This window comes from Taeniopygia guttata, chromosome 3 (genome assembly GCF_048771995.1).
Source record: "Taeniopygia guttata chromosome 3, bTaeGut7.mat, whole genome shotgun sequence".
In the NCBI taxonomy this organism is placed as follows: domain Eukaryota; kingdom Metazoa; phylum Chordata; class Aves; order Passeriformes; family Estrildidae; genus Taeniopygia; species Taeniopygia guttata.
Genome location: NC_133027.1, coordinates 82,492,241 through 82,512,781, shown reverse-complemented (window position 1 = coordinate 82,512,781; position 20,541 = coordinate 82,492,241). Strand labels below are relative to the sequence as shown.

Below are 20,541 nucleotides of genomic sequence, written 5' to 3'. Positions count from 1 at the left end.
TTTCTATTAGGAGGCCAGTTCAGCCCACCCTTGTGCTGCTGGCCATCGTGTCTCCCAGCCATGGGACTGTCACCTCTGGGCAGGAGTGGCGTTCTGTTCCCCAGACACCCATTCTGCTGTGTGCTGACTGGCTTTTCAAGCTGTGTCTAAGCCTTTGTTTGAAAGGGCTCTTCGGGCCTTGAAGGTCTCTGGCAAGCTTTTCTCTGGTGTTTCCATTTAACAAAGGGAGAAATAGCAGAGTGTGTAATGGAAATAGAGCGGCGATATTAATCTCCAGTGTATTGATGCAGGAAATCTCCAGTAAGGATGGATAAGCAGAGCAGGCCAGTCGAGGCTTAGCAACTCACAACTGAGGAGCTCAGCCTTCCCTCACTGCTCAAACTTCTACTGCTCTGCTAGTAGAAGCTGTTAGCTGGTAACTGGCTTTCATCTTTTCTCTTCCTGTGGTTCTCAATGTCTGATTGAGAGGAGTCACCCTCAGAGAAGCTCATCTTTAATCTCAGGCAGAAAAAAAACCCCAAGATAGAGCCCTTCCTTGGTGTGCCCACAAGTGCACAAGGCAGTATGTTAGAAGTGCCCTCTTTGGTCCCTTGTTTATATAAATGGGAGAGGATGCAGCTGTAGTGGCACTCAGACTAGTGCCAAGGTGCAATGAAAGAGAGGAAGATAGTGCCAGCTACTGTAGTCAGGTTTTTCATCTGCTTCAGTGGAAAAGAATGTCACTGGACTGGACTTGATTATTTTCAGTCACAGACCTACTTTTCACTATTTGCTTATTCCCACATTCATCATTTGTTCTCCTTTCAAGAACAGAAAGCTTCACTGCTAACAATCGCATGCGTAACAGACAGGTTCCCTCACTCTCATCTCCCCTCCTGACCCCCTTCCTTGGGAAACATTTTGGCTGAAGAACAGCACTCAGAGCAAGCTACTTGGGGGAATTGTTAATTATTTTGGCTAGTAGTCTCCATGGGGGTTTTTGGACCAATTGAACCACTTTAAGCTCCTAGAATTCCTATTACTTCAAAACTTGACAAAATGGAAGTGTTAGTTTGTAATGCTGCTTCTGGTATTTCCCTCTTTCTATCTCCATGGGAGGTTTGTTTCGAATTCCAAGTTCTTGCCCTGGCAGCCTAGAATGGATCTATTTCTCTTGGTGCAAACTCTGGAAGTACTGGCAGGGGGGAAAGAAAGGAGAAAGACACAATTGTCACTGGAGTAAGTTCAGCTGAGAGGAAAAAAATCTTTCTGCATAAAACTTGTACAATTGCTCATCTACGACATAATTGGACAACATCGGTGCTCGCTCCTGCACTGAGCCACTCAGCTGAACCAGAGGGGTGAAGCTGTGCCCTGTGTTTTCACTCAAAGTACAGAGGAGAGCAGTGAGCAAACTCCTCATGCTTCCCCTGAGAAGCTTATGTGTTGTCAGCTGGAGACATGATCAGGGTGACAGCCAACCACCCTCTTGGAACCTGTGGGGCTTGCTCTGCTCCAGTTCTTTGGCCCTGATTCATTCTTAGTGCAGCAGCAGCTGGAAGCTGAACTGTTCTTTACTGCCAGAAATTCAGTACTCAGCTGAGAGCTTCAGCATTGCCTTTCACTGACAGAGAAGGACATGTTTTTTCAGAGAAATGCATGCATGCTGCAGTTCCAGGGAGCATGCTGAGCACGCAGGCTTAATGAAGTCCTTGTGGGAGGGCATCTCAATGCTTACTCAAGTCTTCTAGTTGCCAGAACAAGCCTTACAACCCTATCGTGCAATACTATCTCTTTGTTTCTTGCCATAGCTCTTGCAGCAAATATTAGATCATTTTCGCCCTTCTCCCTTGCAGCAAATCTGAAATAACCCACTCACCTCTTCTCCCTTTTGAGTAAAGGTAGCTCTGTGCCCCACCTTTATTAAATATGGAACAAACATATAAAGCTGACAGATTAGAAAGAGAAAGCTGTATATTAAAGCTGAAAATTAATATTAAAGCATCTATGATCTCCTCCTCTTCTGTGCAGTACCTGAGAGTCCAACTCTTCTTACAGTCTATCCTTGTTGCACTAATGGTCACCTTAGTTGTGATTTTGGGTTACAGGTAGGCTCTTTAGTCTCCCATTTGTTTCCTTTCCTGGGTCTACTCTCACTGTAGTTGCTGTTCATCCAGTTTTTGCCCCCAGTAGGTAAACAATAAATGACCTTCCTCATACCTGCTGGGTAACTGCACATGACAAGGAGGAAATACCTAGTTCTACACAAAATAGCATTGCCAAAGTCCCCTCTGCATAGCCCTGCATTAGGTTTGTGAGCCAAAGCTTTGGACCATTAGGTCCTGTGCCACTTTTTCAATGAATTGAGCATAAAGTAGGTGGGATACTTGTCTCCTCAGTGTGCTCTGGATCCTGACAACAGGTAATGATGAGGCACTAGGGCATCTTCTTCAATGTTTCAAAACTACTGCTGTCAATGGAAGTGGGACATGTCCCAAGGGCTCTCCTCCAAGCACCTCTCTAATAATAGTCTGCTTTAAAAAGCATGGGTTGAGTAGTGCCTGGAGGTAATTGAGAGGTGAGTCTGAGTGTAGCCTTCTAGTTGACCTGTATGCAGTAGCAGCAGCAGCTGGGATTTTCTTGGCTACCCCCTGCCTATAACTCTGAAAACCAGTCTTCTGACCATCTTGCAATATGTAGGATCAGATTCTCACCTGGGTTTTTTAATGTGACCTTAGACATGAGCTGCTCCTTTTCTGAAAGCCATAGTACCACAGCTCTACCACAGCTGTATGCTTGCAGCTGCTGCTCATATTGCAGCACAGATGAATTGCGAGGCCAGTCATCTGTTCTTTCTGTATCTGGCAGGAGCAGTATCAAGGTCATGCATCTCTGAAACAGGGAAAGAAGGAGGAGGGTGTGTAGGTACTCTAGAGAACAGGGATGGATTACTTAAAGGGCGTGGTGATACCCACATTGGGAGTTTAAGCCAAAGTCTTAAAGCTGCTGCTCCCCTAACCTTGTCCAGGACCTAACATGCATCCTCAGCTCAGGTGATCTGCTCCTCCATTTCAGTGGAGGAAAAGTGCTCCATATCTCCCTCTACACCCTATTTTTCTCTTCACTTTCCATCCCCTCTCTGGAGCCCTGGCCTGCAAATCAAGCAGAGGAGCCTGGTTTTGTCTCAGTGTTACCCACTGGGCTGGAATTCATTTGAGCACTGCTATATGCAGCAGCCAGATTAGTTACGTGCAGAAAGCTGCCTACTTAGGCGGTTTAACCTAATTTCCACATCACTGCCTTCCTTTTTCAGCTCAGTGAAGTTGAAAACGCAGGGGCTCTGCTTCCTATTTCTCTCCAAGAACAGGATTACTCAATGGGGAGAGAGTGGACAGATCCCTGTGATCCATACCTGTGAATTAGCAGGAGGTGGGGTGTGCCCCACAAACCTCAGGTCAGGCTGAGGGCAGAGGCTGTGTACTCGGGGGATACGGAAAATTGTGGCCCTTCCCCCGCCCTCCAACTTTCACCTCCAGGCAGCTGCCTCCAAGCACTGGCTCTTGCACGCTCTGGGCCGTGAGGAGCAAATCAGATTGACCTCGCCACTAAGTCATGGGTTGAGGATTCAGGCTTAGTGAGTTGAAGTATTAAACGCCACTGAAGCCATGGAACACCACAGTTTCTCAGACCAAGCACCCAGAGTGCACCATGGCCCAATGGCTTGGGCCCCTTTCGCCAGGTAGGAGCAGGGCTGGCATGGAGAGCCTTTCCCAGGTGCTTCCATCACCCCCAGTGGCGGGGACTCAGCCCGGCCGGCCCTGGCCCCGCATCTCCCCAGGGCAGCGGGCTGGTGCCAGCGGGCGCTGCCGTCGCCCCTGGCGGGCTTTGAGCGCCGTCGGGGCCCGGGATGCCGGGCGCGATGCCGGGGTGGAATGAGGGCTGCCGGACGCCCCTCCCCGCCCGCTCCGTTGCGCGGGGAGGCGCTGGCCGGGCGGGAGGAGGGCTCGGAGCGGCGGCCAGGAGGAGGCGGGGCGGCCCGGCAGGTGCGGGCGGAGCGGGGCGGGGACCCGCGGGACTGCCCGGCCCCCGCCCACCCCGGCGCTGCGGGACGGCGCGACCCTGCGGCCCGGTGCGGATCAGCCCCCGCCGATGGCTGCCCTGGGTCACACCGCCTCGCCGGGCGGAGCGGGGCGGCCCGGCCACCGCCGGTGAGGCAGCGCGGTGCCGCCCCCGGGGCCGCGGTGGGCCGGGCCGGGACTGCCCGGCGGCGGCGCCCGCCCCGGCCCGCAACGCGGCTCTCCCCTGGCTCCCGGGCTGCGCCGGGATCGGCGGCGCTCCCAGCCGCAGGAAGATGCTGCCGGGGTCTATCCAGATCTCCGGGGAGACGCTGTCGGGGGCGGAGATCCGGGACATCTGCGAGAGCCTGCGGGAGAATTCGGTGCGGCTGCTGTCGCTGCGGGGCTGCCAGCTCTCCGAGCGGGACTTCGGGCACGTCTGCCGCGGAGTGGCCGAGTCCCGCTCCCTCGCTCAGCTCAACCTCAACCTGGGCATTGTCTCCAATATCAACCGCGTCAAGCAGCTGGCCGAGGCCCTGAAGACGAACCGCTCCGTTCAGTCCCTCTTGTGAGTACAGTGCGGCGGGGGGCTGCCGAGGGGGTCCCGGTCCTCTCCCGGGCGGGGACGGCTCTTTTGGTGGACTCTCAGCACGGGGCCAGTCCCTGAATTTGAGTCTTGTCGGAGGGAAAATGCCCTTGATGCTGCGGAGGATAAACCCCTGCCCATCACCTGGCTGGGAGGGAGCCACCTCTGCCCCCGCCGGCTGGGCACGGCCCTGCCTCTCCGTCTCGGTCTTCCAGCCCCGGTGGTGGGGCTGCCCCTTCAACGCTGGCATTCCCTGCACGCCTCGTCCCGGCCGGGAGAGAATGGCCACTGTAGCGGCCAGCCGACCCTAGCGACAGAGGCTTCCCAAAGCCTTTTGCCCACTTGGGGTTACTATTTGTCATCCACCTCATTTGGCTGCTTCTTCCTCCCTGTCAGGTTAGTTAGCCCCCAGGAAGAAGGCTCCGTAGTAATTTTCCCTTTTACCTGCACAGCCTCCATGGGAGTCCCTTGACAGATGCAGGCTTGGCCCTCCTCAACCCTGCTCTCTCCATCCACCCTTCGCTGGTGGCTCTGGATCTAGGAGACTGCATGCTGGGTGATGAAGGCATCAACCTTATCTGTGGGCTCCTGCCGCCTGATGGGGCCAAGTCTGGTAAGCACCAGGGGCTGTGGGCTGCTCAGTGACTGGTGGAGCTTTCACATAGATCAGATGTATGCAGCACTAAATCCTCAGCCCTGGAGGAGGCAGGCTCTGTGGTTTGCCAGGGCTAAGGATTTATTTCCCCTAACTTAAGAAAAGCAGATAAGCCAAGCAACAGATGAGTGATTCCCTTGGGCAGGTTTGGGCTTTCTGCTACTGATCTGTCCTGCTAGCAGTTTGGAGCTCAGGGACTAACAGGTTGCTTCTGGTTCATGTCAGCAGCATTGAAACTGGAGGAGAGGACAGCTTGGACTTGGAATTTATTATTTTGCATTTTTGTGTTGATAATCACTGTAGATAAATATATTGTGTGCCCCTACCTGAGCACTTAGCTTTATTATCAGTGCCTGAGAGTTGTCCCTGCCCGCGGGTGCACTCCATGAGCGTGTAGTTGCATAGTCACAGACTTCGTGCCAAGACTCAGGTCTTTGCAGGGAATGATCTTTGGTGGTGTGAGGCCAGTGACCCATTCAAGCTGAGAGCTGGCAGGTGCTGAGGTAATACCACTCCTTTCTTCTGACTCCACCTTTCCCAGCACCTCCTTCCTCTGTGTGTGCACAATGCCACCGATGCTGTTATCTCTGCTGGCCACCCCTCTCAGGTGTAGGCTTCAGAGCCTACTGTCCCTGTTATCCTCTCTCCAGCCTGTCACTTCATGCCACCTTCTTTGCCCAGTCAGTTGTCTCACACACCCCTTAGTTTCCATTGTGTTTGCTGTTTAGGGTAAGCAGGACTCAGGTTGGGAGAGCAGATAAATGAGGCTGTTGCAGCATGTTAAATGAAGGGCCGCAGCTGAAGGCAGTGAAACATTTCACTGATCACTGAAATATGTGATGACAGTTGTCAGAGCAAACCAAGCCCTTAAGCCCTACAGAGTACAGGGGACACAACCCAAAGCTGTTCTGGTGAGCTGAACAAGTTCTGTGACTGCTTTGGGGACCCTAAGGCTCTGGTTTGGCTTCTCTCCCTTCTCCAGGCCTCAAAGAGCTAACACTGAGCGCCAACCCAGGCATCACAAGCAAAGGCTGGGGACGCCTAGCCATTGCAGTGGCTCACAGCTCACAGCTCCGCGTGCTGAACCTGGACTACAACCCCCTAGGTAAGCTGGGGGCTGGGGAGGAGGAGCACTCCTGCCTCTGTGTTTGTGTGACTTGCACCAGTGGGTGGCCAGGGACCAAGCTCTGGAAATGTGGTAGAGCTTCAACAGCAGGATGGGGCAGTTCCTTGCATAGGTGCCCTCTGTTCCCCAGCAGCAAGTTCACTCTGCCAGGCACCTTCAGCTGTAGGAGAAGCCACCCTCACTGCTCTGCTTGTGTGAGGTGGCCACATGCCCAGCATGGAGGTGCAGAGAGGAGGCTGTACCTTGCCCACTCCATTGCCTTTGTCGTCACGTTTGACCCTCCATGTCTCCCTTTTTCCTGAAGCCCGGAGTGTTGAAGCTGGCTTTGCAGATGCAGTATGTCCCCATGCTCCCCCCTTCATCTTCCTGGAGGAGCAGGGAGGAGGAGGAGGAGAGCCTGGCACTCGTTGCCATAGAAACAAACTCTCTCCTGCTCTGCTGCAAGGTGGTGAGGAGGAGATTGGGCCATGCCTGAGCATCAGGATGACACTCCCCTCCTCAACCTGTCTGCCAGCAGAGCCTCCCCCAGGCCCTCTTCTCTGACCAGGTACCTCCTTTTGGACAGGAAAAGCCCCAGGTGTTACTTGACAGGAGTCTGGGTTTTGTTCCAAGAGAAGGTGTCTCAGTTGTATGGCATCTTGACACTCGACAGAGATTGTCAGAACACATTCTGGAGTCCTCTCTTCATCAACATAAATCTTCAATGCTCCTCATCCTGTGCCATCCCCATCAAAGTCTACCCCCTTCCCAGGGAGGCAGTCAGCCAGCTGGTGCAGAGTCCTCTGACTCCAGCCTTTCCCTAGACTGAAGTATTCAGCTGCTATTCTGTGTCTGGGATGCCCTGGGACTGTTAAAGGCTCTTGCTTCCTTGAGTAGGAAGGAGATTTGGGAAGATATGGTTCTTTGGGGAATAAAACCAATCTCACAGTGTTTCTTGGTGTTCCCCCGATAATCAGTGACTTCTTCCATAACCACAAATTGGTGCACCTTTTCCTTGTCTCTTTTCTCAGTTAACAGCTTTTTTTTCCACCACGAGGCAACAGATTTGGAAGGCTGTCTGCAGGCAGATATACTCAGAGGATGTTCCCACGACAGCCTCAGGCACGTGAGGGCATGTGGCATTACATGAGGGAAGGCAGGCACTGCTGACAGCCCTGGTTTGCTCCTCCCACAGGTGACCAGGTAGCCGGGATGCTCGCTGTCGCTGTGGCCTCCAGTCGAACCCTCGAAGTGCTGGACTTGGAGGGAACAGGACTTACGAACCAGTCAGCTCAGGTATGGGAGCCCACAGTTCCTCTACAGCATCACAGACACCTCAAGGGCCCAGGTCTGGGGAGTCTGCAGAGGCCCCGGACCTGCCTCCAACCATACGCTGGAGAGCACATGCACCTCCTTCCCTCCCTGCACCCAGAGGGGTTCCTGCTTTCCTGTGGCTGTTTGCTTGGAAGAAATGAGGTTGGATTTTTGACTGAGAATCAGAACTAAATCTCTGTGGACAACCACTCTGTGGACAGGCCAAGGCCCAGTAGCACAGACTCTCCTCTCAGATCTCCAGCTTCTAGTGGTAAGAGGGAATGGACCTGGATATGTAACAGCAATAGTGTAGAGCACTCCTTTCTTTAAACAGAGCGAGAAAATCCAAACTCAGCTCTTCCCACAGGAAGATGGGAAGTTCTCAGTCTCTCATAAACCCTGATGAAGGGAGGTCAAGGGAAGGTGGGAGTAAGGGGAGGAGGGCTGGAGTTCACAGGGAGACAAAGCACTGACGCTTTCTGCTCAGTCCTTGAGATGCTTGTCAGCCTGTTTATCTTACTCTCCCCCCAGACCTTGCTGGACATGGTAGAGAATTACCCCACAGCCCTACGAACACTCATCCTGGCAGAGAACAACATTAGTCCTGAGCTGCAGCAGCAGATCTCTGATCTTCTCTCAGAGGGTGAGGAAGAGGAGGAGACAGAGGTCCATGAAGTCACAGCCAGGGAGAAGAACCCCTGGATCTGCCAGAACAGTAAGAGCTCTGGGAGCTGGGCTTTGGGGCCGAAGCTGAGGGGCTCCTGGGGTGTCTCGGGTGTTTCCAGTGCCACTGGCCTCTTGCAGTGGGGAGCTGAATGTACCTGTCCCTTTTCCCCATGAACTGGAATACATACAACCTTCATGGAATACATATGCTTCCAGGTGTGACCTTCATGTTAAACAGCGTTGGGCTGCGCCTCTCTTGGAAAGGCAGCCTCCAAGGACAACGCAGCTGCTGCAAAGAGTAGAAATGGTACCTCTGAGGCATTTTTCCTGATGCTGCAGGAACAAAATCTGAAAGCCTTAAAACTCAAGGGCAGGAATATTAAAGATCTTGGGAGCCTTTGCCAGATATCCTAGCCAAAACTTGTGTCATTCCTCACTGTTTCCAGAACCTCTTTGCAATCTGCACAGCATCAGCTGTTCCTAGCTCTATGTCCCAAACATGTGAAGGGTTAGCCAGGTGCCACTGTCTGTCTGTTGCTTGTAATGGAAAAAAGGTGTGTTACAGAGATAGCAGTAGCCTGTTCTGTGTAGTTTGCATATATGATACTGTATTTTATCATGCCTACGTTGTGATCCAACTGGTTTGGGGGTTTGCTTTTTTTTACCTTCATTTGTCCTTCACCCCTCACAATTCTCATATCAGACTACCAGTAGACAAGCACAGCCAATCCTTGAGCCTCAAAACATCTGGCTCCTCATCTGTTAAACCCATAAAAATAATTCAGTGACAGTTTGGCCAAGTTTTGGATTTAGCTTCCAGAAATTGATTCCTGAAATAGAGATTCCCCTGCAGTAGTTTTGAATGTGCAGGGCTGCCACTAGAGATCTCCTCCCTCCCATCCAGGAAAAAACAGGGTTTTTTCCAGTTTCAAAAGGCTTCTGGATAGGAAACTGGTACCCTGCTAAGTTTCTTACTTGCTATGCAGGCCCATTCTCCTTGCAGTTGATTCACTTGCTGTGAGGAGAGTTGCAGTGCTCCTGGCTGTGGCTCTGAGCCGTGGCAGAGCCAGCAAGCTTCTCTCACCTCCCTGAAGCAGGCAGGGGAGGGCTGCACAAACCCTCCATTCATGCAGTGCAGAAAAGTCACTATTTCCAGGCCTCTGCTGCTGTAACATGGCTGATTGCCCACAGCATTCCGTGCTCTTGGGAAGCCAAAAAGCCTACCCCACCTGGACACTCTCAGCTGAAAAACACTTGATGAGTGTAGATTTAAAGGCCTGTGCAGGGCTAGGTAAGGGCAGGGCTGGGCCATGCACCCCCTGCATGTCGGGGGTACTCAGACCTGATGTTCCTCTGGCCTTTTGCTGCTGTCTCTGCTTTCTCCTCCTCCCCAAAAATCGATTCTGTTCTGCTGTGTAGCCAGAGCAGGCCTAGTTCCTACTTAATCTCACACTTCTTTCAGCAGTTTTCTTCCTGCCCCACTGTGTTTTAATTCCTTCCTCACCTCTGGATCTGCAGTACAGCCTCTGCGCTCTCTGGCAGCCCGGATGGCTCATGGCTCTCTCCCTCTCTCCACAGATTCCAGCTCCCAGATGGTCCTGATGACATCAGGCCTCGGTGACAGCCTCTTAGCAGAAACAGAAATGTAGCTGGGCTACCTTGCCTGCTTCTGCCCAGAGTGAGCCCCGTGCACCTGCCAGCCCCAGCCTCCGCTGGGCTGCCCAGCCCTCTTCTCACACATCTCACCTCCTGTCGATGCCTCCCTCGGCTCCGAGCGAATCTCTACACACGTCTGTGTCCTCACACGCCTCGTCGGCCGCTTGTGATTGTCCCCGTCGCCGCATGTGTAGCTCACGCCGCCCTGCCACCCCCATGCCCGGCTGCGCCCGCAGGGCACAGGCTGTATTTATTCAGATGCGTCTAAGAGATGTCCTTTCTATCGCTTGTACAGCTGTCGTGATGAGACTTTTATAAAGGTCACAGCTATGGTGGCACCACTCGGCAGCGTCCGCCTCCGCCACTGTGCGATCCCGCGAGGTGCCGGCAGGGTCCGGGAGGTACCGGCAGGGCCGGGCAGGGTCCGGGAGATACCGGCAGGGTCCGGGAGGTACCGGCAGGGACGGGCAGGGTCCGGGAGGTACCGGCAGGGTCCGGGAGGTACCGGCAGGGCCGGGCAGGGTCCGGGAGATACCGGCAGGGTCCGGGAGGTACCGGCAGGGCCGGGCAGGGTCCGGGAGATACCGGCAGGGTCCGGGAGGTACCGGCAGGGCCGGGCAGGGTCCGGGAGGTACCGGCAGGGCCGGGCAGGTGCCGGGCGGTGCCGGGAGGGGCGGGCAGGTGCCGGCAGGGTCCGGGCGGTGCCGGCAGGGCCGGGCAGGTGCCGGCAGGGTACGGGAGGTGCCGGCAGGGCCGGGCAGGTGCCGGCAGGGTCCGGGCGGTGCCGGCAGGGTCCGGGCAGGTGCCGGCAGGGTCCGGGCGGTGCCGGCAGGGCCGGGCAGGTGCCGGGAGCGGGAGGGCGCTGTGGGCCCGGAGCGCCGGCAGGGGGCGCCAGCCGCTCGCCCGCCGCCTCCCGGCTCGGTCCCTCCCGGCGCCGGGGACAGGTCGGTGCCAGCCCGATTTTCTGTCCCCCAGGCCCTCCCTCGGGCCAGGAGGAAGCGAGCTGGGCTAATCCAGCTCTGCAGGGAGCTTGACACCAGCCGTGCACACCCTGGTGGAGGCTTCAGCCCGCACCAGCACCGTGGGTTGCGCTGCCTGCGCTTTGCCAAGCGTCCCTTGCTGACAAGGAAGATCGTGTTTCAAGGCTCATATTAGGCTAGAAGATTAAATTGTGGTAGCAGCTGCTACTCAAGGGAACAAGGAATAAAATCATTAATTATGGGGACAAAGAAACCAGACACTCTTTCTGGTGTTAGACTGGCATACAGTCAGCTCAGAAAGGCACAGGGAACCTGAGTTGGAAGATGGAAGAAAATTCTTCACAGCCCTCTGACCTCTGCATCACTCTTCAATGTGAAAAGGAAACACTTCAATTGTCTGTATCAGCAATTTGCAGGAACTCTCTGCCTCATGTTTGGAGGGCTTCCTGACTGGGGTATGTACAGTCATCCCCTCACACAAAATACTGAATCTAGAATTATAAACCTCTTAAGAACCCCAGCAAGGGGGTATGCTATGTGGTCCCATGTCACTCAGTTTCTGAAGTGAAATTATACTCTCAGATGACTCCAAATGCTGGGGCTACAAGAAAACCAACAAATATTAAAAAGGATTAGCTACACCTTATCCTACACTAGATGAGAATGTGGAGATGGGCCAAGGCAGATCAGCCAGTACAGCCAGCAAAATATGTGAAATGGGGTAGGCAGAATCTTATGAGTAACACTCAGTGGTTCTTACATCATCAGCTTACAGGTCATAGAATTTCTCTCCCTGGACAAGACAATGGGTGGCATACACAGTTCAAAAAACTTGGGACACTGTATCATGAGTAGCTAGCTCTATGCCTTCACATACTCAGGATCATTCCAGTTCAGCTCTTATTCAGTATCAAGTACAATCCTGCCATTGCCATCTACTTTTAAAATAGTTTATTTCTGGTCTTAAAATATACATCAGTTTGAAAATCTCAGAAAAAAACCACATTAGTTACAGATTAACAGTCTGGAGTTGGGACAGTGGAACTCAGATGGGCTCAAGGCCCCAGAGCCAATACTGCTGGAGGTGGGCAGGAGTGCACAGAACACAATGCCCACAGGGCAAGAGAGGGCTCTGCTGCTGCTTGAGGCCACCACTCCCCCTCAACCTCTGCCAGCATCCTAATGCTGCAAAACACAAGTGTCTGGTGAGGTGGTGGGCATACCTTTGCCACCCCTCCACTTCATTGTTTTGCTTTTCAGTGTACCTTGACCAAAAGCAGAGCAAAGCCAGCTCAGCATCATCAGCATCAGCTGCCTCAGCAAAAGAGTCTTGTCCACTGACCAGCATGCCAGGATTCAGGGGAGATGGATCTGAGCCTTGGGGGGGCAATGCCACCCCCACTGCAGGCCACCAGCAGCCTCAGAGCTCACTCAGTGAGCAGCCAACCCCAGGTGACATCTGTGAGGCAGGATCTGGCAGCTGCTGCAGATGCAAATCCTCAGCAGTGCTGCAGAAGAACAAAAGAAATGCAGCAGTGGAGTGACTGATGGAAGCAAACACAAGGATAATCCCCCGCCCCTCCACAACTGGGATAGGGGAGATAAACACTGCAGGCTCAGAGGAGGCTCCCACTCTCAGCCTGTCTGCACAGCGAAACACTGCAGTGAAATACTGAGTCCCACCTCCCCACCAGAGGGTGGCATCCAACTCTACAGCTGTTCCAGGTGGGAAACAAGGTGAGTGTGTAGGCAGCAACTCTGCCCAGGGTCCATAAAACAACCTACACAGCTTGTCAGAGAGGCCTACAGCTCCCCTTCACTGGCCCTGGAGCCTCCAGGCTCAAGCTGAAGCCCTGGCCGGCCCCAGCTACAAGCTGCAAGCCCTTTACAGAGACAGGGGCTTGGGGAGGGGAGCAGGCCCCCAGACAGCTCTTGGCTGCAAATCTTGATGTAAGCATATGAACAGATGCTCCCTTCTGGAGAGAAGAATGCTCTCCTCCAGCTCAGTGAAGAGCCTGCATGGTGTAGGGTGGGAGGACAACACAAACCCAACTCAAAAACCAGACAGCAGGCTGAGTGCAGGGTTTGAAGGGGGTATGGTGAAGGGAACTGGGCTGTTCTCTGCCCTGCACTCCCATGGAAGCCAAGAAATACCAGACAGACAAGAGCACAGGACAAAATTAAAACAGGAGGCCTGGGCTTTGTAAGCCCTCAAAAAAATACCTACATCTACAGACCCCTCCCATGCCCTCCCCCCCAACAAGACACTGAGCACACAAGACTGAGAAGAAAAGTCACACAATATCACACTACCCTAGGAAAAACACACAGAGAGCCCTACCCAGGAAGGGAGGCCCCAGAGAGGCACCAGAGTCTGGAGCCCCCCAGAGGAGGGGTGCAAGGTGAAGGGCTGCTGCCGAGCCATGAGGTAGTGCATCTGCAGGGAGCAGCTCCTCAGCGTGCTGCCCTCGCATCCCTGCTGGCCCTGCACCAAGCCCTTCCCAGAAAAGCCTGGTAGCATCCTTCATGCCTTGCTTGCCTGGGGAAAAACCTTGTTCCTAAGTCTGGAGGGGTTTCTGCAGGCTGGAGGCCAGGATCAGAGGGGAGTGCAGCTCTGATAGCTGAGACTCCTCAACACACCCTCAGTGCAGGCATCGGACTGGCCGCCAACAGCTGTGTCTGTTTATGCGGGGTGGGGGAAAGAAAAAAACAATACACCCCAAAACAAAAGGCTTGGAAAGAAGAAAGAAGCCCACCCAAGAGCAAAGCATCAGCACCGTTCAAACAAAACAACAGCACAGAGAACAGGGGAAGAGGTGTGAGGGAGGAGACACATAAATACAAACCCCAGCATCCACCAGGCACTGCCTCCCCAAACCACCTCAGCAGGCAGCGCCCTTTCCCCACACCACAGCACCAGCCCCTGTGCACTGCTTCAGTGGGGACCAGGTGTTGAGCCCAGCCCTGGAGACACATGACAGTGACCTGCAGAGGCAGATTCTGGAGACCCACCCAGTGGGTGGCTGGGGAAAACAAAACCCAGGAGGAAAATGAGACAGCAGCAATCCCAGCTCATCCCCACGGCACACAGCCATCTGCTGGGAGAGTCCTCGTGCCCCACTCACAGCGGCTGGGGCTCCCAGGGAATCAGACACCACCACACAGGCACTCTGCCCTGTTGGCACAAGTTAAAAGAGAGCAGAGCAGCTGCAGGGAAACAACACGAGAGCACACAGGGCTTCAGGTACCTGAGTGGGAAGGGAGATGAGAGCAAAAAGAGGCACAAGCACCAGGACAAGGGGTACCAAGAACTAGCTCTGGTACAGGCACCAGTGTGAGGCTGTGAAGAGAGCTGCAAGTGTCTTGGGGCAGTGGGTGTGCTTCTGCACACTGTGTGTGCTTGTACTGAGGGTCTGAGGTGCCAGGGAAGGGAGATCCCAGCTCTTCCAGGTAGCAAAAGAGAATAAATATAAAATCTCAGAGATTTCCCCTGGGAAGAGGGTACTAAGGGAGGCTTCTCCCACAGGTGGACTGATGGGGGCATCCCACAGCTCTGCTAAGCGTGGCTACTTCTTGCTCTGCCTCAGCTGAGAAGGTTGCCCTGTTCCTGGGCTTGTGTCAGACTGTCTTTGCGATGCAAGTGGTGCACCCCCATCCTCTTGGGGCTGCGGTGCGGCCGACTGAAATGAGGCTTGACCCTGCCTTCTCCACTTTCCTCTTGGACAGCTCCTTGGCTGCTCTCCTTGTTTCCCTGGAGCAGCATTTCTCTCTCCTCAGCTGGGCTCTCAGGCAAGCCAAGGTCTACATAGTCCTTGTGCTTCTCTGGTGAGGGGCTTTCAGGCTCAGCAGTGCCTCCACCACTTTCAAGCAACAGCTTCTGGGCTTCATCCTGGGAGAAATCTGTACCATAGTCTGAGGAGAAATGGCTCCTGCGGGCTCTGGACTCAGTGCTGTCTGTGTCCACGCTTGAGTCCCGGCTCACGGTCCAGCTGCAGCTCTGTGCAGACTCTTCACCATCCGAGTAAGCTGAGGCTGCCCTACCCAGCTCCTGCATGGAGCGGCTGAACCTCTTCTGGAGCTCGGGGGCCGTATCACGGCTGAAAGCCGTGCGGTTCATCAGCACTCGCTCTGAGGTGGGCGGTGCTTTATCCACAAACATACGCTGCCAGTTAGCCAGCAGGTCCTCCTCAGAGCTGGCAGAGCTGGCAAAGGCGCTCGGGATTTGGGGAGGGCTGCTGAATGGGCTGCTCTGTGAAGAGCCATGAGCCCTGGCTGCTTTGGGGGACTGCTGACAGGAACAGCTGGAGGCTGAACGGTGCCCTTCTGAAGCAGGGCTGCTGGGGCCTGTCCGGTGCCTGTCGCAGCTCTCATCTTCACTCTGTACCAGGCTGAGGGAAATGGCCTGGCGCGTAGCATACGTACAGTTGGGCAGGGGGCTGTTCTTTGGGATCCTTACCTTGTCCTCAGAGAACTCAATCACTTTGCGCCCTGGGTACATAGGATGGGGAGGAGAGGGAGTAGGGTATGGGCTTAGCTTCTCAAAGGCAGGCACCTCCTCAGGCACCCCTTCCACACTGCTCTGTGGCTTGCAGCCACCATTCTGCTGTTTCCCCACATCTCCTCCCTCCTTCCCCAGCTGCCCTGCACTGTTGCAGGCATCAGGAAGGGCTCCGCTCATGTCCACATGCACAAAGACATCCTCAGCCATGGGACAGCTGCCACTGCTAGACTTGGCTGAATTTAGAACCAGAGACTCTGGTTTCTCCAAGACTCTGGCGATGACTGAGGTGGGCACAACATCAGATGGAGCCAAGGTGTGGGCTGCCTCTTGGCCAGGGCCTGCAGACTCTTGTGTGCTGTGCAAATGCTTATTCACCATGTCCTGCAGCTCATAGGGAAGCTAGGGAGAAGGAAAAGAACATTAGAAGGGGGCTGCCATGCAAGCAATTTAGTTTAATGAATCTGCCTTTTCCAACCAACCTACATGTGTATTTTGTAGTCATTATCTTGACCCTAGCACTCACCTACTTTGCCTTCAGAAGGGTATCTTTTTTTAAAGCACACCTGCCCCATGAGTGACTAACAAGGCTCTCTAGCTGTCACAGCAGTCATGGTTGTATGCCATGGTTCACAGGCCCCATGTGGCAAAGCAAACAGGTAGAGACAGCACATGGTCTCAGTCCCACATGCCTGTGAGCACAGAGATAAGGCCCAGCCAGCACATGCTAGGAAGGGATCTATTGATCTGTGGAAAATCAGCTGGTGGTTGCACTGAAGTGACTCTACAGCCCCCACTGCTGAGATCCACAGTGCTCCCTGAATGCATATTGCAACCATGCTGCCTTGGCAGCCTGCCCCCAGACCAGGATCGATGCCTTCCTGTGCTCCTACCAACTTCAACACTTCACCCCGCTTCCTCACTCTCTCCATTTCAGAGAGATAAACATAGGGCTTATGATCAGCTGGGGTCTGGGGTCTCATCAGGGGGTAAGCACTACCCCTAGTCTTGCAAATGGGCACTACTGCTCTCCCCATCACCCTGCTAAGCTGCCCTCACCTGGGTCACCACAGGTAAGTGAAATATGGAGAGCAGAGGTCCCCAAGCCACCCAGTGGCACAGCGAGGTCTGTCCCATCACAGCCAGAAGGAAACTGCACCCACATCAGGGTGTGCAGGGCACACTGCATAACAGCTGGCTGTGAGGCAGGCTGTCTGCATAGATGCTCAGAACCAAACTCCCTCCAGTGGCAGCCATGTGGAATTCTGCTCTGAGGGGCAGAATTCAAAGCTCCAGAGAGAGGGGACAGCTGGGAGAGAGGTCAAGGTTACCCCAGCAGTAACTGATACACTGACCTCAAGAGTGCTAATTTGAGACACAGGGGGGGAGGGTGACATAGTGGTCACCTGCTAAGATAAAAAAGACAAGCATGTAGTTTTGCTGAGATGAACACAACAAGGGACAGAGACTAGAGGTATGGTAAAGAGAGAGATGGGTTAAAAGCCTGGACAATACTTTCAACCAAAGAATTGATACTATTAATGTGAAAGAAGATGAGAGCAGGATGAGCTAAACTGCCTCCACCCTCATCCCTCCCCATAAGGGGAAGTGAGTTGTTACCAGCTTCTCCTGCTCAGAAGTCTCTGAATGCTGCCTCACACATTTCTCCTCAGAGTAATAAGTGACATTGGATCAGACTGCTGCTGCTTCTTATGAGGCAGTATGGCCCTTCCATGTAGCCAGGTGAGGAAAGAAAAAGGATGGAGCAGAGTAGAGAGAGGTCTATCCTCCTGCCAGCTACCAGCATGCACCCAGCAGACTATCAAGTTCAAGGTTATTGTGCTTTTTATAACAGCTCCTGGCTGAACTGTGAAATGGAGCTGTCATGAAAGGGGAGCTGGCAGAAGCTCTGTGCTGCCTTCTCAGTGGGAGTGGGAACAGGAACCTCCCTCCACCTCTGAGACTGAAGGATGAGAGGCCAGCAGCCTCTGTGGAGAAAGCTAGAGAAAGCAAAATGCAGTCAAAGCCCATGAGCCCTTCTTGTCCACCTCATCAGGATTACTACTCACATCAGCAAACTTGTGGTTCCTGAAGTGCGACTTGTTACACTTGAGCAGCTGTACTGCGAGGTTACAGTCCTGTCGATAGCGCTCCTGCAAGAGAGGGCACGAGTGTGCAACACTGTCAGACTTGCCCAAACTCTTACCCAAAGAGGCACCAACTGGCCAGATACTGCTTGAACAGAAGCCAGAAGAGGCAACTGATGAATTGTCATGAGGGCACTGCCATTCCTTCCTCCCTGTACTTTTAAGTATTTTCTTACAACTCAGCCACGGTGCCCTTTCAACTCAAGTCTTAGTTCCTGGCATATCCACTGTCAGTGTATCAAGCCCCACTCCCTCTGGGGATTTTAACTATCCTCAAAAACCCCACCTTTTCTCTCCCATCCCACAGCTCAGCTATATCTGATGATGCAGACAGACTGGAAGGAGTTGAGAGCAGTTAATAGGGTCAAGCACTGGATCCAGGAACTTCTATATTAATGGTGTAGAAAAGGCTCCCTCCTAGCTCTGGAGTGAATGACCCCTCCTTAGGTACAGCCCAGACTCAAGTCAAACCCTAAGCCTAAAAGAGCAAATACATCAACCTTGAAGATCTGTTCTTCCCTGTTCAACCGCTCAGACCCTCTTTTGTTTGTCTGTCCCTGCTATCCTGTACAGCTCTTGCACTTCCATACACACTGGAGTCATTCATGGGCTCCTTTACACTAATGACTTTGAACAAAAGCAAAAGCCCACACCTCACACACTTTCACAGTCATTTGCAGAATGACACTTACATTGAGTTCCTCCAGCTTATTGATGGTGGTTTTGGCATCAAGCAATTTATTGGTGAGCTCTACAATCTCCCAGTCCAGCGTCTTGCGGTCCATTTCTGCCTTTTTGATCTGGGATGCAAGAATACCAGGTTTAAAACTCTCAAACACAGAACTTGGCTTTACCACCCACCTCAGCCAAGCCCCAAGCATAGCACAATGACATGTTCAGCTGGGATACAAAAAACTTCCAGACAGACAGACAAGGGACACAACCCTCTTCAAAGAAGGTGATTCCAAAAGCCAAATGAGACCAGCTGCTCTGCTAGCTACAGAGACAACAGGTTGAGTCTGAACCTCCTTGATGCAGTATCTCTTCTTGCAGCACCAGCGTGTTTCCTCTCTGCCCCTGGTTCCCATGGTGCCTCACAAAAAGCTAGTGGTTTTGAGCAATCAATCCCAACCTGCCATTGATAGCAAAGACCTCTGAGATTGTGATACTCAGCCTTCCTTCCTGGGGAAACCAAAACAAGAATACTGCTTGAAAATAGCAGTCAATACTGAATGGACAAGAGGGGGAAAGGAAGGCACCATCTTGCAAGAGTTTAAGCCTTGCTCTAGTAAGTAAAAGAACCTGTCGCTTCATTTGAAGTTCAGCTAATGTCCTCCGTAAAGAAGGCAACCTTGTCTCTTCAGACTCTCTAACAGTTCAGGTACAGGGACAGCAGCTCAGAAAAACCAAACTTTTGCTGTCTCAAGAAGTTCTTCCAAACTGCCCAAGGGTGTTATGAGGCTGTGTCCAGCAGGGCCAGCTGTGCATCACAGGTACAGCACAGCAACAGGCAAGTGGATAGGGGAGCCAGTACTTCACCAGTATACAGTCTCTTCAGGCACCAGCACAATGAATAATTGGTGGTGAATATTAACCCAAGAAATTCAAGTTCTAGAACCAAAGAAATCTCATCCTGGGCTACACAAAGGCAATCAGCACCTCAGCTATTTGACTTGCCTGCTCACAGCTCAAAAGGGGAAGGAAAGGGAGCAAACAAGGCTCACAGCCATCCACACCTTATGCAGTGCTGCAGCTTATGGGCACCACTTCCCAACATGCCATGCTCCAGCTGGCTCAGAGTCAAACACTCTTAAGATGGAGCCCTGCAAGCTAGGACCTGCTGCATCTGCGGGCAGCTGCTGGATACCAGGTGAGCCCTTCGCTGGACGAGGGCTGGGGCCCCTCCATCTGAGATGGTGTATGTGGGATTGACAATGAGACCAACAGGCTGAGACACGTAAAGAGGAAAAAGGAAAAACACACAAACGAAAAGACGCAACTGCAAAAATCCAGCTTTGGCTGAGAGAGGCCTGAGAGGTGAGTGCGCCCAGAGTGTGCCAGCGGCAGCATGGGGAGGAGAAAGAGAAAGAGAGGGGGAGGGAGAGAAAAGAAACAGCCATGAGTGTTATGAATGCACACAACAGACATACACGCACATTGGCTCTGCTCCGACTGCCCCATCCTCCCAGGATGACCACCCCAAGACTAGCTGACACATCCCTGGCACTTTGAGAGGGACTGAAGCAACATGACGGAACACCATGCAATTAGGTTGTGAGGAACCAAAGCTCTCATGCATGACCAAATATGGGCTCACTAAATCAAGAAAACCACTCATGACACCAGCCAGAATGGGGAGTAGATGATCATGGCCAGAATCTCACCCCTCACTCACTGCCCTCACACATCTGCTGGGTAAAGACAAGGCCCCTTCCCCCATCTGCCCCTAACACACATTGGTCTCTTCCACTTCATCTCTCTAGTGATTTAATAGGGCACTCACCAGGGCATGCAGCTTCTCCTCCAGGTCTTGGTTGGTTCTCTGGGAAGCAGTGTAGCTGTTCTGCAACCTATAGAAACAAGTTTGTATGCTTGGGAATGGATCTCAGGCACCTATTCAAGTTGGCTTCATAGGTGCCAAGAACACCACCAACTCCAGAACTCAGAAAGACTGCTACTAAGACAATCAGGCATATTAACTATGCCTCACCTTTGACACATGATGGCTTTCAGACCCCAAGTTACTGGAGGCAAGATGAGGCTGGCAGGGAGAAAGGATCCTGCAGGAGGGGATGTAGATGACTTTGGAGTACTCCTCTCAGCTATGTCACATCTAAGCACATTACCAGTGACTGGCAATGATTTTTAACTAAGGTACTTTTCAGGTAAAGCAAGGATCT

At 53.1% G+C, this 20,541-nt stretch overlaps 2 protein-coding genes and 1 long non-coding RNA gene across 6 annotated transcripts in view; 2 read left to right on the top strand and 1 right to left on the bottom strand.

Annotated features, from left to right (window-relative positions):
* The first annotated feature begins 4,309 nt into the window (after positions 1 to 4,309).
* LRRC73 (leucine rich repeat containing 73) lies at positions 4,310 to 10,305 on the top strand. The gene is given in 6 exon segments (NM_001245775.2): positions 4,310 to 4,602; positions 5,073 to 5,233; positions 6,258 to 6,380; positions 7,576 to 7,676; positions 8,226 to 8,409; positions 9,939 to 10,305. Coding segments are annotated over 6 exon segments (912 nt in total). The 5' UTR covers positions 4,310 to 4,330; the 3' UTR covers positions 10,010 to 10,305.
* A 401-nt stretch (positions 10,306 to 10,706) lies between these two features.
* On the top strand, positions 10,707 to 11,532 carry LOC140683753 (uncharacterized). Its single transcript, XR_012055162.1, has 2 exons — positions 10,707 to 10,757; positions 10,819 to 11,532. It is a non-coding gene; the product is annotated as an uncharacterized lncRNA (long non-coding RNA).
* A 400-nt stretch (positions 11,533 to 11,932) lies between these two features.
* The window catches only part of TJAP1 (tight junction associated protein 1), a 40,251-nt gene continuing 31,642 nt past the window's right edge, over positions 11,933 to 20,541 (bottom strand). For 2 of the 4 annotated variants that reach the window (XM_072927222.1, XM_030268539.4), the window contains exons 8-12: positions 20,145 to 20,211; positions 19,642 to 19,671; positions 18,334 to 18,441; positions 17,564 to 17,647; positions 11,933 to 15,896 (exon numbers count right to left, since the gene is read on the bottom strand). In XM_072927222.1, coding sequence (XP_072783323.1) covers positions 14,580 to 15,896; positions 17,564 to 17,647; positions 18,334 to 18,441; positions 19,642 to 19,671; positions 20,145 to 20,211 — 1,606 coding nt within the window. In that variant the 3' untranslated portion in view covers positions 11,933 to 14,579. The remainder of the gene's footprint in view (positions 15,897 to 17,563; positions 17,648 to 18,333; positions 18,442 to 19,641; positions 19,672 to 20,144; positions 20,212 to 20,541) is intronic. The other 2 variants (XM_030268542.4, XM_012572454.5) reach the window with 1 other exon arrangement.